Below are 20,036 nucleotides of genomic sequence, written 5' to 3' on the forward strand. Positions count from 1 at the left end.
TTATCCAATAAATTTGGTTCCACTTCACGATTGTGTCCCACTTGTTGTTGATTCTTGACAAAAATTTCAATTTTACATCTTTATGTTTGAAGCCTCAAATGTGGCAAAAGGTTGAAAAGTTCAAGGGGGCCGGATACTTTCACAAGGCACTGTAATTCACCTCCATGTGTATTTTGTGTTTTCTGTAATACAGTACAGTACAAAACAATGCATTTACAATTGCACCAATATTATGGCTTATTCACGTTTCATTTTGTTATTATCTGCCCACTTGTTACTATATCACATGTACAGTATAGTATGTTTTTGGCCTCTAACTGTATGAGCAGTTGCCACAGTCATTATTGCTGCACATCTCACAACACCACTCACTCATCACGCTGACAGCAGTGCAACTGTTTGATTAACTAATTGGTAAATGATCACTTAGTGTTAGAGGGCAGGACACCTCTGAGTTAGATTGGATACAAATGTATGGTTTATGTTTAGTAATGAACCAACGAGTTGGATCTACAATGTGCTGAGTTGAGAGGAGCAGCTTGAAGATGTATTCAAGGAACCTCATAAATGTCAGCACTTTTGCAAACATATGATGTCCACTAACTAAATGCGTGATGTCGCTGCCACCTTGTAATAACAGATGCACCACAAATGAGGTTGTCATTGGAGTTGAAAGATTGCTTTCGTTTGTTGTGCAGCTTTTTAATATATTACTACAGTACTAACACACTTTTTATTATCAGTGAATAATCAAATATGCATGCCTGTTGAAAAATGATTGTTGTTTCTTAGAGTGGTTCTTAAAGGTTTTGTTTGTTGAACATTTTAGCCAGAGGTCGATCGAAAAGCCAGACTAAAACTCAGAGTCAAACAAAAGAGTCCGTCTTGCAGTCAGATCAAAGTTCACATTTAATTTTTATCAGTGGCTTCTTTCCTGCAGTCTAGTCTAGTCTGCACAGGCAGCAGCAGTGTCCATCATCCATTTCAGACTCCTGGCACATTTATGCATCAGCCTGGAACACACAAAACCAGGGCACCAGTAGTTTGTGCTTGTGCGTCGTTATTCCCATGACAGACAGGTGGCAGTACTGAGCTGTGAAACAATCTGAGCTAAGAAATGTGTTTTATGATTCATTTAAACATCATTATAATTAAAAAAGTATTATAAATGTCACTGTTATAATTGTATCCCATATTATCTTGAGTCTGTGTCTTGAAGGTTTTCCTTTTTTCCTCAACATAACATAAGATGTAATGCAAATAAAACTGGATTAAATAAAGGTGAACAGAAGAGGCAAAAAAAAGCTGACAGTTTACCTGATGAGGCTGAGTCTGTCTCTCTCTGACGGATGATCATCCAGCCACTGAGAGTAACGAGCAATGGACCACTCCGCTCTCTGAGGGGGAGGAAGCACCGTCATTCACTATCATTTTCAAATCATTAATAGTAAGAATTGTAACAGGTCAGGGTTTTTTAATAGTGGGACTGTATGAGGTAGTAACATAGTCAGAGCTGTTTGCTCTGTACACTGAGACACAAATGATTGCCCTCAGTGAAAAATGGATGTCAAAGTGGACACAAGGGAAAAAAAAACACCTGATATATCTTCAGAAAATGTTGACCTCTTAATCTCACTTTGTATTGATCCACTGCTGCCTCCATCAGTAAGTTCAAATGTGTTATTTTGTGACTTTGGGATTCAGAATTTTGGAAACATTACATGTTTTTTATTAACTTATTTACAAATATAAATCTGACAAGTATTGAGTGCATATGTATTTACCCACTCGGGTAAGTAAAATCCAGTGGAACCAATTGCCATCGGAAGTCACACAACTAGTAAATAGAGTCCTCCTGTGCACAATTAGATCTCCGAATAAATACACCTGTTCTGTGACGGCCTCAGAAGTTTATTTTTTTACCAAACAAACAGCATAGTGAAGACCAAGGAGCTCACCAGACAGATCAGGGATAAAGTTGTGGAGAAGTTTAAACAGAGTTAGGTTATCAAAGAATATGACAAGCTTTAAACATCTCACTGAGCATTATTAAATCAATCCATTGAAAATGTAAGGAGTATGGCAAACAGCAAACCTACCAAGAAATGGCCGCACTGGGAGCAACTATGCGTGTCGTATGCTGGTTCTCAGTGCAGGGAACCAGCATACGACAGTCAGCAGCTCAGAGAACATGAACTGTGTGTGTCTGTGTGTGTCTGTGTGTGTGTGCGCTGACCTGATGAGGGGACTTGAGTTCAGACGGGGCTCTGGTGAGGAGGAAGTGCAGCAGGGTGCTGTAGGGGATCAGATCCCCCACAGCTGGACTGTTGGCTATCAGCTCACTGGTCTGAAACAGCAGGGGTCTGGAACACATGAACACACTCTCAATGATATCTGTCCATTAACAGCAATGGGCTAAAACATGTTTGAACAATGACCCTGATATTATGGCCTGGTCATGTTTATGGCTGTGCTCCAGGTTAGATGCAAACATGTAGCTTTTGAACGCACATTTATGGCAGTATTCAATCTTAAGTGAAAGATGTTTTTGAAGGTACTGAACTAAAACTTGGACAACTACACACATCATTCTTTAAAGTAGACACATCATGATCAGTTTGAACACTGATCTCAAAGCTGCCGTCGGGGCTGTTTTCTTTCAGCTAACTTCTCATGAAAGCATTATGTTAGGTGGCTGACAAACAGCCTGCAGTCACGAGCAGAGAGGACGGCCTCTTTGTGGAGTTCTGGCTCTGATTAGATAAAGTGTTGAGAGACACTGGAAACATTTCACCTTGATTTAATGTCTGAGCCTAAGACTGAAGCTGTGTTTCAACTGAGTGGAACAGTAAGGTACAAATCTTTTTGCATTCCATTAGGAAAAGTACCAAAATAACCAGGTCCAAATGTTCCACTTTTGGCACACTTCCCTTGGGGTACCAGAGTGAAATGGTACAGTGCAGTCAGCTGATTGGGCGACAGAAAAACGTCCCTCCCCTGCGATCGGGGTAAATATCCCATGGAAGTCGAGGCAAATGCCCACAGTCTATTCTCGTACAAGCTTCGTCTTGTCTGCTTGTAGATGACAGTGACAGCTATCAGAATTAGAACATATCAGGAATGAATTATAAACCATTAGATGGTTACTCAAGGTCTGCAGTTTAATGTTAAATTTCAACCCCTATTTATTTTTCTATTTTCCATGAACTATTTCACGAAGTGTAAATTGTATGAAAATGTGAATTGTTGTATTTTGTTTGTTTGTCACCTACAACTTCAATTAGCAGCTTCTGCTAATTCAGGCATATTTACATGTGTGTTTAATCCGGATTTGCTCTGCCCTTCTTTAAATGAATGAGATTTCAAATACAGGATTTCACTGAAAGTAGACAGACATTTGTCAGTGGCTGCTGTTTGAATATACAGTATCTCCTCCACTGCTTCTACACCACGAAGTGATACCACAGAGGACTGTTGTGAGTGTTGATGTTTACACACCTGAAGGAGCGCAGCATTCTGTATGGTTTCCCCAAATCAGACACTCTCCTGCACAGAGGAGCCACTGCCATCTCCATCTGACACACACATGAGAAAACGCACAGTTCACGTCACTACTGCTGCATCACTGAGCCAAACTCTCCGATGGACCAGACACAGCTTGAGAGGATCCGCCTCACCTGAGCAAAGTCAGCAGCCAGTCTCATCTTGCCTCCCTCGCCCAACGGGCGCAGCAGGCTGGCATGGCGGATGAACAGCTCGATGGCTCTCTGAGCGATGGACTCCGTGCTCTGGTAGATGAAGTCGGAGCACTGGACGTGTCTGAAGTAGTCGCTCATTACTCTGGAGATGAAGCCCTGCAGCTCCTTCATGTACAGGGAGCAGGGCACATCTGGTTTGTCAGGGCTGGACAGGGGCCTGCAACACAAGACACATTTCAGTTACCATGGTTACGCTAAATATGGTAAAACCACAAAAGAAAAACATTCAGTCTTGTTTAGAGGATGAAACACAAATCACTGCAGTTGCTTTCAATCTGCCTGCATGTGTGAACACAAATGTTCATTAAATGACAATAACTTAGGTTTCTCTCCCTCCCTCTAGTTTGAGCTCTTCCTCTCTGTCCTTACTAAATATCATTACTGCTAACGCTAATATTATCCTTATCCAGTCTTCATCTAAGGCTTGTCCTTTTCTGAGGGTCGCATGAGGAGATGGAACCAACCCCGAATGGGATTGGGGCAAGATGCATGATGTCACACCCTGGAAGAGATGATGAAAATGATAGTGATGATAATAATTGTTATTTATGTTATTGATTTTTGAAATGCTCCTGGTCTCAATGTCTCCTCTATCTTCTTCTCTCCTTTCCATTCTTCTTTTCACCCACCTCTCCTTGACTAGCCCCTTTCCTTCCCCCTCCTTTCTCTCCTCTCTCCTACCCTGAATGGTCGAGGTGGAGGACCGTACTCTCCAAGTCTGGAGATTTAGTCCTGTTAAGAGAGGTTTTTTTCTCTCCACCGTTGCCTTGCTCACTGTGTTCCTGTTGCGTTTCTCTGTAATAATTGTAATATTTTGACCTTACAATGTAAAGTGCCTTGAGATAATGTATGTTATTAACGAGAGAACAGAGAATAATGTAGTAATAATCCCCCCCCCCCATCTGTCCTTCTGCATTCTTTATATGTGGACGACAAACCCAAAACAATGTCCAGACACAGATTTGCATTCTGCCAGAGTTCATGTCTGAAAGCAGGTTGTAAAACTTAATGCAGGTGTTTTAAACCTTAATTTGGGGCAAAGTCAACAATCTCTTAATTTCTTAAAATCAGATTTGACTCATAAATCGAGTTCTAAGTCCCTGCAACCTTAAACGGTAAAACTATGACTGTCCACCCATTCATTTAAATAAGGGCCTGGGTTAGTGGTTTCCAGAAATCCCTGCCGGGTCCATGGAAAAGGTTCCTCTGGTTCTTCTTGAGGTTTCTTACCCCGAGAAGTCCTCCTGGTGTAGTGTGATGATGATGGCCTCTATGGAGTCACTGACTGACTGCAGCAGAGGCTGCACTGCGCTGCTCATCAACGCCTGCACTTTCTGCATCATCAAAATAACAAAAAAAAAAGAGAGGGAAACACAGTTGAAGAGCAGGAAGATGAATTTGTACCCAGAGCTGGCAGAAGACAACAGCTCCTGGTCCAAATCACATTAACTCTTGAGACTTAGGGGCACCCTGTTGCCATAGCAACACAATTGGGTGAGCAGTGGGCACACGCATGCGCGCACACACACACACATATGTGTATAAATATATATAAATATGTATAAATATAGGTTTGATGAGTGGTTCACCTTTGAAATATCAGCTGTGGGTGTGTGCGTGTGTTGACAACAGTGCTGTTTTCACTCTTCTGATTTTCCACCAACGTCAGCGGAGATTCAATATGTGATCTACTAGTGTGTGTGTGTGTGTGTGTGTGTGCATATTAAGCTGCTTTCACCCTTGTGTAGAAAGATAATGTATGTATCATAAAATCTGATACAACCCAAAAGTTATATGTATCACATGCTTTACTATGCACAAACTGTAAAAAAATAAATAAAATAAAATAATCAGCAACAGGAATTTAGTCATGTTATGGGCTTTTTATTTCTTCTTTATGGTAGAATATTTGTGACACAGTTTGATAATTATATTTTTGAAATAGCTTGTTGTGTGTTGTTAACAGCTAAATACATACTACTCTAGTTTGTGATATCGGTATCGGACACAGAAAGGTGGTATATTGTCATCCCTATTTAAAAGTAATAAATGACGTTACAATATTACTTTCTTTACAAAATAATGCATTAGTTACTTTTATCAAAACACCTGCTGGCGCATACATCCATAAGTCATATTATTTATTTAATTCAGTCACTAAATTAAGTGTTTATTAAGGTAAAACATGACTTTTTTTTTTTAACAGTTCGTAAAGCATACCAAGAAATGTGTAATCTGTAATAACAGAGCATATACTTGGAATTAATTAATCAATATTTTATTACCGACAAAACCATATGTAAGAAACAGACAGTTGCAGAAAAACAAGAGCATCAAATCATGATCCTCAGTGTTTTATACTTGTGTTCATTCATGTTTCTTTCAGTATTGAATGATATGATATATTCAGACAAATGGAGAATATCACCTCGAGGAGAAAGAGTAAATGTTTTGGGGCATTTAAATACCAAACTCTGAACATAACCTCATCCCCACCAGGTTAAGTTACCATGGTGATGTGGGTTAAAAGAGTCTCTCTCACGACACTGAAGAGACACTTTGGTCACTGACATTGTTTCACACAGACATGTGGTTTTATAACATCTCATGTCTGACCACCACCTGAAGCTTCCACAGTTCACAAAGAGCTCCAGGGAATTAGGCGCTGTATTACTTGATATATAATGTCATTTTGTTCATCACTTTGTTCCCAAAAATATTATTTATAACCACAAGAAACAAAACAACCGTTATGTTGTGTTTCTGATCTCCTCCACACTGTTTCTGGATCAGCAGGACACCTACACACTAACAACACAAGCCAGAGTCATGTGTGTGAAACCATAATGTGCCAAAATAAATTTCATTTCAATTTAGTGATGAATAATAATAATGCTTTGATACATTACTGTGAAAGTCTGACTTTCAATGGAATCGTCAAATGTAGAAATAGCTTTTTTTCTACCCTAACCTGTACTTATTTCACATGATCAACTGTGTATTTGTTGATTTCTATTATTATTAGTTAGTATTATCGATTTTTAATTTAGGCATTTTTGGTCCTCAATAGAAAATCAGGAGGCAAGCAGAACAGATGAAGGACTGCTTTCAGAAGAGTCTCTTCAAACAAAGAAATGGCGGCTTTTGAGTGACAAGCCAGAGTTTGAGACGAGTCTCTCAGCTTAATCCCCGTTTCAACCAGATGTATCTAAGGAGTTATGATCACTATGGCAACCATTTATTTCAGCTGGGAACACACACAGACACATGACTGAGATCAGTGGATCACAGTTTGCACACACACACAAATTCCTAAGTTAAAAAGATGCAGAGAGACACACAAAAATACAGCAAAATAAATCTGTCATCTGTCAATAAATACAAAACAAAAAAGATGACATTTTCAAGATTGCTGTGTGTCCCTAAGCAATAACACGACTACATTGCTGTAGTTAGTTAGTGTTATTTGAGTATTGAGTATGGTGCCCCTGTTGGTCTTGTTTTATTTGCTTTATTTTATTTTTTGTTGCTTTTCATCTGTTAATTTTATGTTTCATATAAACGCTATATATACACTGAATTGCCGAATGCAATAATTAATATTATTTCTAATTGATTAAACTGATCGAATGTGTAGAATTGCCAAGAAGCTGATAAAGAAACTTAAAATTAGTATTTGCAGCTGCAATTTAGCAGCGGAAGGTCAGAGGGACGATTCTTGGCTCATCAAGTCCACATGCCATGTTATTGATTGTTTGTGTGTGTGTGAATGTAATGTAAAAGTGGTTAAAAATACACATGTACAATAAAAAGCTTGGAGGAATATTTTTGTTATTTGTGAGGAAGTGCTATTTAAATTATATACACAAAACTTCTATAGCAAGGACACATGTAATTGAGATGCTTTCAAGTGTCAATTGCTTCAAAGAAAGTGTGTTTGCAATTAAAAATATGACAAAAATGTTTTGCTGCAATACCTCCAGAGAAGAAGACATGGCCTCTGCAGCAGCTGGTGGACAAGTCCCCAAACCTGATATAATCTGCAGGGCAAAAGTAAACAACAACATTAATAAAATCAAGTCATTTCAACAATAACTGTAATGCTACTTTCATATTTGACATTATCCTCTATGTGCCTTTCATAAAACTGTTGGTGACAGAACACATGGAGAGACATATGCTTTATTTGATTATGATTACAAGAGAGGAGGAGACTGCAAAGATTCAACTCTTTATGTAAGACACCAGAAATACTAATACTGCGATTATGATGTTGCATTCACACTGAATGTGTGAATTGCTGTGCCGTTCATACCATTTGCACAGCATAATTTTTGTGATATTTTTTGTGTCTTCACTTCTTTCGCATGGGTAGCTGACTTTATTCCTTTTTCTTTTTTTAAACAGTCTCTGTAGATAACATTTCTAGTGTCATAGAGCTCTATGTGTGAACACACAGAGGTGATACGTGTTTACTTTATCGGACTCAAGTAAGTCGGCCTAGCGCCGGACATGGACATAGCATTCAGCATAGCATAAGTTGCATAGCATAAGTTGAAAAATGTCAAAATGAGGTGACATCTTTCAATTTAAGCATAAAAATGCAAATTTTGCAAAAATGCGCCACCTAGCAACACCAGTGTAACTGCAATATTAGTGACCTGTAGTACTCTAATAGGACAGGGTACAAGTATTTGTCCACTAATCTAATATAAAAAATATTTTATCAATTAAAAATCGGGTCAAGCCCTGGAGGAAACTCAGTGAATTAGCTTCAGCATCAGATCTGGCTATCAGCCACTCTCACTTACTCATCTTCTACCACTTTATTCTCCACATGAGGGTCGCTGGTGCCAATCTCAGCTGACATAGTGCGAAAGGCAGTGTACACCCTGGACAAGTCACCAGTCCATCACAGGGCCACATATACAGTAGAGACAAACAACCATCCACTCTCAACTACAATCAATTTAAAGTGTCCAATTTGCCTAATCCCCAAATCTGCATGTCTTTGGACTGTGGGAGGAAACCGGAGAGCCCGGAGAAAACCCTCCCCGGTCTTCTTGCAGCAAAGGCAAGAGTGCTAACCACTACACCACCATCCCAAATTTAAAACTTTTCGAAAACATTCACTTAATTCCAAACCAGTTTCCAGACCTGGAAAACAGTCTTTCTAATTTCAAAACCTTTCTGGGAACTTTTCTAGGAACTTTTCAAGGAATTTTTCTACAGTGACACAGCTTCACTTGTATACTGTATGTATCATTAGAGACGTTCTTTTTCTTCCCACCTTGGCCACAGCCTGCTGCAGACGGTAAAGGGAGTTGATCACAGCCACGTTCCTCCTCTGACCCTCTGTTAATGGACCGATCACCTGACTGGCATCACCCTGAGTACACAACTGCACACAGAGGAGGGTGTGATTAATGGACTGACTGATTAAAGAGAGACACACAGCAAGAAGGTATATGGTGTACACATATGACATTTAAATGTCATATTATACAAACCAGAATAACTGCATTTCACAATATTAGTTTGATAGTAAAAGTTGTAAAAAAAAAATGCTTTAAACTCATTAAATGGCTCTAAGATAAACTGAAAACACATTTCCTTACATTTTTAATACTTTAAAGTGGAAAAAAGGCAATCAAAAACATTGTGTTAGAATGACTGGAAAAATGCATATTCCCTCATGTGGAACCTCGCAATAAATCACTAGGAGCTTACTGTGAGTGTTTTATTTTTTATCTGAATGTGTGATGAAACTGTGTATGGCCCTACCCTTACATAAACAAGATACATATAAGAATGTATCACATTTTCAAACCTCAAAAACTGTAACCTCATCCTAACGGAACATGTCTTCACCTTAAAATTTAATAATTTACATTATGTGAGGACTTGATTTTTTTGTCCCCATATGTGACTGTATAAACAGATTTAGGTTCCCACAACATAGGTAATAACTGGATCTCTCTCTCTCTCTCTCTCACACACACTCACTCTCACACACACACACACACACACACACACACAGCATACATACCAGCTGTTCGGACTTGACAGAGAACAGTTGGACAGTCTTGGCAGCATTCTTCGCCACAGCCAGGGTGAGATCTGGATCTACCAATGCTACATTTAACTCACTGTAAACAAACAAACAAACATGCTATTTCAATTACATCACCTGGCTAATTACCACATGCAAGCTGTACGCTAATAATTTGTGAGCCTAATCTAATTTAGACAATTCATGTAATGTGAGATGTTTGCTTCCTAATGCCAAACATGAGCAATAAATGGACATGACTCCAGACTCTGATGGACTCATTAAAAACAGGTCTATATATCTATAGAGCCCCTCGCTCCTCCTGAAGCATAGGCCATTGTCAATTGCCCTCAGGCGCGCTTAAATAGTGACCGTTTCAATTATTGCCGACCTGGCTCATATATGCTACCATATATAACATAACATAATAACAGCTTGACCAGTGACTGTACAGCTATATATTAAGTTACTGCAAATGCAGGATGAACAATTAAGTTTCTACTGCTCCATCTTCACATTGAAAAATCTGTAGTTAATAACTTTTAAATGCTCACAATGCTGATTAAGTCAACATGACTCTCAGTATTGGGACATTGCTGTGTTGCACACAGGAAGGAAGTTATTTTACATCAAAGCAGACAGAAGCAACAGCAACATTGACCTAGTAAAGGGAGATGGCTAATGTACATGCCTGCTGATGGTCTTGATGATGCTGTCCAGCTCATCACTGGAGGGCGGGTTGCGGCCACCCATAGGGAACACAAGGTTGATGGGATCGAACAGCCGAGAGAGGGACTTGGAGAGGTACGCTGCTTCATAAGGCTGCAGAGAGTCCTTCAGGGCCTTCTCTGGACTGCCCACATACACATTGACAACAATTCACAAAAGAAGAATGTTATGGGTTGAGCGGTATCAGTAACATTGTAAAAAAGATCTGGAACCTCACAGTTTTTTTTTAAATTGTTCCCCCTGCAGTAAAATCTTCTTCATGTTTCTTGGTAGATGTTTGATGTGGATCTGTGTTATCACACGCGAGAAAACTGTAACACAACATGAGTTTTCTAACTGCGACTATAAGAGAATGTGTTTTGTAAAGATTATTGATTATATTCTAATATAGTGACATACTGTAATTACATTAATGTAATTAAAACCAGCTGAATGGACGATACATTTCAGGGTTCTAGCTAGTGTATATTAGCATAACAGCCCTTTATCTTATACTTTGTGGGCTTTACGTTAAATAGAGGGTGTTACGTTTTTTTGTTTTTTTAAGCATAACACCCTCAATTTAGCGCCAGTGTCAATACTGTGCTGATTTCCTTGCAGTAACATAGCATGTTCGTGGCTACTGTGATCTAATCATGCCAGTGTAACCGAGCGTCCGGGGGTCGCCTGAACTCTTCATAAAATCAATAACCAAACATCAATAAACTGGACGAGACACGAGTTAGCCGGTTCAGGTATCCATCACTTCCCATTCATTCTTTTTATTATTAGCGTAGAACAAGAACAGTGGTACAACGACATTAGTCATCTATGAATCGATGATGTAAAGGCAGATTGCTCTGCGCAGTTCATTCATACAGCTGTCTTGAATTAGCAACCTATCAGCCAAATCAGAAAATAGTATTTATTGTTGCAGGGGAAAGTCTGAAAAAAGGTTTCCGCTACACTACTCGTTCCACGAAGGCTCAGGAACACGCATGAATGCTGTGAATGTGTGCACAGGTTTCGAATGAACGAGCACAGTCAGGTAATCACTTCAATTATATCACTTAATTTATGATAATAGATGCTTATTAAAGTGTACGTTTGAAGTGTAAAGAGTATGAACTTAATGTTTCTCTGTTCTGCCATAAACACTTAGAACACACAACACCATTCATAAGCTCAAACACAGGCATGTACACACCAGAGGTTGCGCTAGACTTTTTCGTTGTCTGTCATTTTGACTGACAGTGTCATAAAAATCCCGTCATAATCAATTTTTACCGGTCACTTTAAATGATAATAATGACATATTCAATTGCATTGTTCATATTGCAGTGGAATATGAACAGTTCACCTGTGGCCTAAACGCACAGTCTCACACCTTCCTCCTCGTCCACATGGACTTAAATCGCGTGCCTGCTTGCGCGTAGTTGCGCGTGGTAGGAAATCCCGCAACATGCGCTCCTTCTGCACAAGTGGATCAGCTGCACCGGTCACAGACGCGCTCCAAAGCCTCCTGTCCATAGCTCTTTAACACGCTGTCAGCACTACAAGGATAGCGAGATGCATTGAGTACGGTGTCCAGGTCAGAAATTATGCTCAGATTCTCCGATGGGAATCTTTATTTTGTCGCACAACATTTTTCTATCCGCCCTCCTCAGCCAGGAGAACTCCCGCTCCTACTGAACTCGCCTAACCTCCTTACTGCCGCTTCCTCGCTCCGCTGAGGCCAAGGGCTGAGTTTGTCCTTCATCTGCATCTATCCCTCTTTTTTCACCTCTTTTATCAACATAGTTTTTAGGGCTGTGAATTGCAATCTGTCAAAATGACGGATGGCTCTCAGATTTTTCCGTCACCGTTTTAAAAAAAACGGTCAATGACGGAAAATATTCGGTTAACGCGACCCCTGGTACACACACAGACAGACAATGAACCATGCTGTTTTTAAGGGGACAATTTGGGGCCAAAAAGGCAAAAATAGGTTTAGTGAAATATGTTCTTTATTATATTAACATATTATCTTCAGTATCTTTTTAATATATAATGAATCCCCACAGTAACTGAATTGAACAATTGTATACTGAAATACGTGAGGAGATAACAAATTTATACTATTAAGCCTTTTGTTGAAAACAACCCATATTCAACCCATGTGATTGACAGGTGTATTAGCCAATAGTCACAGGAGGAAGCTCTCCTCAGACTTAAGATAATTTCTGACACCAGTGGATGGACAGAGGATGAGTCCAATTGAAAAGAAGATGTCAGTTTGTGGGCTCACCTGTAGTCTTGTTTGCCATGTGTGAAGAGGTCCTGGGTGTCTGTTTCCTGGGACATGATGTCCAGTGACACATCCATTCCCCCGTTGCTTGTGAGCACTCCCTGCAGACTGGCACTGTACTGCTGCAGGCGGCGCCACAGCTCATTGTACAGACGCAACAGTTTAGGGTACTCTCCTTCAAATGCCTGTTTTAGAGAGGATGAGGCTAGAGAGAAAGAGACAAAACTTAGAGGTAAGGGGAGTGACCAAAATGGTTTGGAACCACCAAGACTCTTATTGTTGTTATGTTATTGATACTTATATTAATGGTTGTTATTACAATATGGACCTCTACAGGCCATTAGTCTGTAAACCCAACTGAAGGGAAACCATTTCACCATGGGAACACAAAACAGCATATCAGAAAAACTTTATTGAACTCACTAACAGAGGCTCTCCAACTGAAGGCCCTTCAGTACGGAGCTAAACAAGATCCCAGCAACAAGATAACCCTCTGCTGATTTCCAACTGCTTGAAGCAGCCTGTTATCCTCCCATCAGAGGCAGTGACACTGAGCCTGTCTAAGGTTCAACCAAGGATCCAGAACCAACCAAAGAGGAACAGACACCAGAAACATGGTCACCATCTACTGTCTCTGGACCAACGCAACAGCACCTTAAAAGTACATTTCTTACATCTTTCAAGGACTTGGTAACATAAACTGGGCCTAGCATAGCATCACACAAATTGGCTAAGCAACCTTGTGAAATATTGTATTGAAGTTACTCGGTGCATATGGGTTGCTGTTATGTCTAGATTTAGGTTACTATGATGTTAGTGATGTAGTGCTTCTTAGCAGCAACCATGCGGTCAAGAAGTGGCCATCTTTGTCAACTGCCATCTTGATTTGTAGTCTATCTCTACCTGACTGACACAGACAAACCGACACACACACGTCTTTATAATAAATGTTTCTAAAAATATACAGTCTGGTCTGATTAATATTGCACAATTGTGAATATTGCCACACTCTTCCCAATTGAATTCCAATCTTTCAATTCAAGCTAACTATTTATTAAGTATTTATTGGCATTCATTAAGTTACTTACTAATCAAAATTGAAATTGGTATTCGGCAAAATGTATAATTCTATAATTCTTCTTCTATCTTTTTCCTTCTTTTGAAGGATGGTGCCCTGAGGAACTGTATTAAATAGTCATTTAATCATATTCATGTTTATATTATTATTACTAATAATAACAATAACAATGATGATAATAATAATACTAATGATAACAATACCTGATACAAAGTCCCCATTTTATGGTACCTCACTTGATACAGGGAACTGATCCCACACAGAGGTGTACTGTAGTAGACTAGAAGAATGTGTGGAATGAAAAATATGCTATTTATGGTTTTGTTACATTAATCAGTGCCTCCCGGACCCTCCACATAATCCCAAGTAACCTTTGTCGCTGTGATTAGTTAATTTTACCCATAATACACAAATGTGCACTGACATACATTTAACTTACTCCCTCAATTATAATAGTGAAGTTGCAGACATGTTTGACACAAACAGCTAACATGTATCAACAAATGTATTGCTGAAGTACGTGGTGGTGGAGATAAACTGATTTGTACCATTAACAACATTAGACCTACCTGAGCTGTTGGGTAATGTACATGTAATGCTTTTAACTTTTAATCAAAAACTGTGTGTAGAGTTACATATTACGAACATGCTTCTACATGACTAACATGTTCAACACTCCACCTCACACAGCATTCTGGAATTGCATGTTTTTCAGAAGTGTGAACAGAAGCTGATTCTGTTAACAAGCAGCCAAATGTGTTCCTGTTCTCACTTTGTTATTCCCTTCAATCAGACAACTTTCTGCTGACATGCCACCATATGTGGTGTGTGTGTGTGTGTGTGTGTGAGAGAGAGCAAGTGCAAGATTATTGTTAGCATAAACACCCATTGTTTTTAATTCTTTTAAATACATATTTATTTTTAGATTGATTTAGATTTATGATTTACAGTTCAATCAAAAGGTCCATGGTCCACGATACCAATAATATCACAATATGATTCTGTGATAATCAACATATTGCAAGACAATCATAAAGCGATACACTGTCTAACTGAAGAAAACAAAACGGTGAAAAGTTGCAAGATTTCTGTATTTATTCACAACATAGAGAACAAAGTGCATTAAGTCGATGTGTTAAACGTGGATGGGGAATCTCTTAACATAGCTTTCTCCACCAGGTAACTACCCAAGTTTCCCTTGTTCATTTGCGCTAGGCACATCAAGTAGCGACACCCTGCCAGTTTCACTTTCCTTGTTTACTTTAGTGCGCCTTAATTTGTTAATTATCAATAATTGTATCAGTTAATGTATTGCACGAGTAAGGACAACGATAAATCACCAAATTAATATTTTGACCCACCCCTAACTAGTAGGGTTGCAACAGTTGATTAATTGATTATTAATCAACTAAACCAACACGTTTGATCATCAATTAATCTATTTAAGTGTTTTATGATGTTAGTTTTATGAATTTTCAGCTTCCAAAATCTGAATGTTTTCTGGCTTCTTTGCTCAATTGAGAAATAAATGATTACAACTGAATAAGTTTGGTTTGGGAACAAAACAAGACATTCGAAAACATCATAATTTACAGGTTTGAGAAACACTGGACAGTTTCAATATTTTCTAACATTTTATGGACCAAACAACTAATTAATTAAACAAAAATAACTGAGAGATTAATCAAATTCTGAAATAATCATAAGTTGCAGCCCTAAAAGCTACATCAAAGCTGCTGTCAGTTAAATCTATGTAAAACAGCTCTATATTCTGAACCTGGTTGAAGCCTATAAAAAAAGGTGATTAACACTATTCTTACTGTTGGTGGTTTTTCTGCCTTGTGGTTTTTTCCACCCCTGAGTCACCCACACTGTGATGTCACAGATTTGCCAGGAAGGACAAAAAACACACCACAGAGCAGTGACAACTCTACGAGTGTTACACTTTTGTACTATTTCAATCAATCTTTCAGTTTATCAAAAAAACTGTGAGCACTTTCCCTCAAAAGTAAAGTTAGTTTGTCCAGGTTCTGGTCATGGTCATCTTCAACTCAAGTATGTCAAGATGCCTACACCTAACTTGTGAGGATTTAGGTGTTAATGAACGTCCTCTTCTGCACCTCACTCTGTCCAATGCCTGATTTACTAACATGACTAGGTATACAGGGTTCCCACACCTTGGTTGACATCAAATTCAAGGACTTGTATGGTTTCACATTACCACCACCCATCACCCAGAGCCAGACACAACCACTTCTAGCGATACTTTTGCATGACAAGCAGCTAATTTGACGATTTACATATCGTGAGCAGACCAGGATTTACCGGAATGATACCAACTACAGGTATTTCATCCCAGCTGCGGATGGTCTGCCCGTCATGCAGAATTCTAGTGCCGTATTGCTGGAAACTGTTCTCATCCATATGGAGCTCCCAAAGATAACAGTGAAACTTGCCGAGCTGTGTCCGGCTCCGGGTTGTGGTGTTGTGAAACCACACATGACAGCTGTTTCTTCTCCCTCGTTTCACTACTCAACATTTATTTCCATATGCAATCATACAGAGAACAAATACACAACAATCACAAAGCAAATGTTTTCACTCCACCTTGTTCTTCAAAATCCAAATCAAATTACACACACAGCAGGCATCCGATGCAATTAATTAAAGCCCATATGCAATCATCCATGTATGAACACATTATTACCACAACAAATACTCATTGTTTGGTCTTTTTGTTTTATGATAACTTTTTTGTTTTTCCTTATTCAGTGCCCACAACACCGCTAGTAATTACAACTCGACATTCTACGTACAAGTCTACGTACATCAAGCAATGCAGGGTGCTTTAAATATTTACCTAAATATCAACTTAACTTCTTTCTTGCAAAAAATTCAATCACTTTCAATTACCTATGTCTATTTAGGGTGATTTTCAAAAACTTTCAAGGATTTCCATGGTAACCCTGACTGTCAAAACAACCTGTGGATGAAACTCAAAGCTAGTTTTCTAGCCCTCCTGCTGACTGCAGCTTTAACTAGTACAGGTTACAGCTTACCCATGTCTAAATCTAAAAACAGATTGTAACAGACCTCCAGACCTGTAGCTGTAAAGCTACAAAGTGATGCAACCTGCTCCATCATGAACAACAGGCAGCTCATTACTTGCATTACTGCAGTTCCACTGATTTCCTGCTATTAACAGAGCTCTTCTTACAGAGCTTGATTATTATGGCTCCGTAAATGAAACCTCCCACTAGTTGTTTGTACAATATCTATCTAGTGTGTGTCTAAAGGAAGCTTTAAAGGCACACAAAAACACAAACACACCCTTTAAGCAGTTCATCTTTGCTTTCAATTAGCAGCTCTGATACTTTCAGCATCCTAGATGGCGAGAAAATGGCTGATCTTACCTTCAGTTGCTTTGTGAAACTCCTCACTCAGTGTGTTTGTTACATCAGTCCAGAAGGTATACAGGATATCAGGCTGGCCATCCTGGCATTTAGAAAACAGAAAAGGAAAATAGTAACAAGAGTTAACAAAGTGACATACACGCAACCTTAGTTTAACACTCAGACCCTCTTTACACATGGCATTAAAATGCATTTACTGCAGTCGGATTGCAATCTGATAGTGCCTATAAGTACAGGTGTAAATACACCAGAGGACAGATTGTTAAATTACACATAACATATTTCATTACAGGCAGGAAGACATGAACTCTCTCTGGAATAATCTGCTCTCGGCTCATTCATTATCAAAAGTCTAGTTTACACCAAGCTCTGATTGATCAACCTTGAAACTAGCTCAGTTGTCACTGTTGTCAGTGCTCAGTGTACAATAACATGTTCTCCTAACAACTGGAAATTAAATTATAGCAACAGCTCTATGTTTATAATTAATAATATTCAATAATGCTAAAGAACGAATAAAGGATTGTGAATTTCCCTCACAGACAATTTTAGAGCACTGCTACACATGTCATGTGGGTTAGAAGAGAGAAGGGCTGACAGAGATACCACTAAATCTTCACGTCCTCCACCAGCAGATGTACCTTCCTTGTCACCAGTCACCCTGTTCACACCTGATGCCAACACCCAGGATTTTTACACCTGTGTTTCATGAACACTTGTTGATTTGTGGCCTCGACTAACCCATGGTCATTTCTGTTCTGGCACAATCTTCTATGGTATTTCACCAATATACTGTACTTAAAAATATTGGAATTTTGACTCTGTTGGAAGGGTTCATCCATTTGTGATATTATCAAATCTCATTCTTCAGAAAAAAAGGACATTTTATGTTTCACAATACAGCTGCATGGAGCACATTGATTTGGCCTCTCCTGCCTCTGCAGTCTCTCAGTCTACCTCTTACATTGATAAATAAAAGCACACAATGACAGTACACACTAGGGCTGTTGGAACAAATTTTGGAGTCGAATATAATTTGAATAATTAAAAAAAATCAATAATAATGGAATGTTGTAATTACTGTTCAAATGTGTATGTTTTTTTAACACAGAGACACACAGTGTCACACTGAGTTGTGTCAGATTTCACACACTACTATGACACGGCAAGCGGTGGAGAGAGGCAGCAGTGGAAGCACCAATTTATGGTGTGGGTATGGTGAATATAAGAGTGAGGAACAGAGAACAGTCAACAAAAAGATGACTTCCTGCAAAACTTGTGCAGTCTGTACAGTCTGTACAGTCACACTTATTTACATTTAAGCATTTAGCAGACGCTTTTATCCAAAGCGACTTACAAAAGAATTAGCTAAATAGAAGAAGTTTTGGAAAGAAATCCACTGGCTGGACTGACAGAGGGTGAGAGTGCAGAAGGAGATTGTGCAGGGGAGGGGGGAGGGGTAGGGTAAGTGCTAGGACAGAGCATACTAACCTGTGTAACTATGCATAAAAAAGCCCAGGGGATGTGTAGAAGCTATTTCTGAATCAAAGGCTTTACACTTTAATGCTCTGCTACACTCATTACACTAAATATTATCATCTTCATAATGGGTTCCAGCTATTTTTTTGCATTTCTGAATGCCTCACTCCTTCTTCATCTGCTTTCTTTGTAATACAAAGACAGAGATCTGATGCTTTTGACTCAATTGTCAATTGTTGTATATATATATATATATATATAACTGAAGTTAAATATGCTGACACCAGATACAGTCCTGGGTCTGTCCATTCATGAGACAAAGAGTGACAGTGCACCTGCAACACTGAGGAGGCCTTATACATTTAGACATTTCATTAGGTTTTCAACTCACACCTACATCTCTGGGTAATTTGTGTGCGCGTTGTTTCCATAGAAACAGTCTCTCACTCTAATTTGTATTACTAGCCTTCTGTGGAGGTAAGAGAGATGATGGTCATGAGGATGTGTTAATGATTGCCATAATTAAAAATCCCCATATAAATGTGTAGCAGCATACTGATATATGGACCTGAAACTGACAGCTTCACTTCATGTAACATTTCTTGCTCAAATTTAATGAAATCACTTATTTTATGTTTTATATCGACTGTAAGAAAAATGAACATAAATCAATACACAAAAACTACAGTGGTGTTGTTAATCTACCTTGCTTATCTCATCAATGAAGCTCACATGAGTGACAGGGTCTCTCTTCTTCATCAGGACCTTCTGTAGATGCTGCACCTGTGAACACACAGCATTGAAATTGTTGTATTTACAGTATAAAGCACTCTTCAAGTCTTGATGACCACTCAAAGCTACTTTACATTATTGTCATTCACCCAAACACTTTCATACAGCGCATCTACGTATGTGCAGCGCAGCCATCAAGGTCGAACACACAAGGATATATCGGTAAGTAGACTAGTAGCAGAGTCGGGAATCAAACCCACAACCTTCAAGTTGAAAGACGACTATCGCCCCACAGCTTCACGGCTAATTAATCTGCACTGTTAACTGACCTGTTTTAAATGTGATTTCACAGTGGTTGTACACTAACGTAGCTGAATACACACCTGTCTGCATGCAGCACATATTTTGTCCATCAGTTTTTCCAGGTTGGTCCACAGAGCAGCACGGAAAGCAGCCGTGCTCCCTGGTGTTGGCAGTACTGCTCTACCTGGAGCTCCTGCAGAGATACATTCTTTATTCATTTCTTTAT

At 39.1% G+C, this 20,036-nt stretch overlaps 1 protein-coding gene across 1 annotated transcript in view; it reads right to left on the bottom strand.

Annotated features, from left to right (window-relative positions):
- The window catches only part of cog5 (component of oligomeric golgi complex 5), a 67,152-nt gene that overhangs the window by 2,296 nt on the left and 44,820 nt on the right, over positions 1-20,036 (bottom strand). The window contains exons 9-21 of the mRNA XM_058624176.1: positions 19,891-20,003; positions 19,481-19,558; positions 17,297-17,378; positions 12,806-13,010; positions 10,502-10,663; positions 9,808-9,907; positions 9,049-9,159; positions 7,736-7,798; positions 4,989-5,092; positions 3,678-3,915; positions 3,499-3,575; positions 2,237-2,363; positions 1,318-1,397 (exon numbers count right to left, since the gene is read on the bottom strand). Coding sequence (XP_058480159.1) covers positions 1,318-1,397; positions 2,237-2,363; positions 3,499-3,575; positions 3,678-3,915; positions 4,989-5,092; positions 7,736-7,798; positions 9,049-9,159; positions 9,808-9,907; positions 10,502-10,663; positions 12,806-13,010; positions 17,297-17,378; positions 19,481-19,558; positions 19,891-20,003 — 1,540 coding nt within the window. The remainder of the gene's footprint in view (positions 1-1,317; positions 1,398-2,236; positions 2,364-3,498; positions 3,576-3,677; positions 3,916-4,988; positions 5,093-7,735; positions 7,799-9,048; positions 9,160-9,807; positions 9,908-10,501; positions 10,664-12,805; positions 13,011-17,296; positions 17,379-19,480; positions 19,559-19,890; positions 20,004-20,036) is intronic.

This window comes from Solea solea, chromosome 3 (assembly GCF_958295425.1).
Source record: "Solea solea chromosome 3, fSolSol10.1, whole genome shotgun sequence".
Classification (NCBI taxonomy): Eukaryota; Metazoa; Chordata; class Actinopteri; order Pleuronectiformes; family Soleidae; genus Solea; species Solea solea.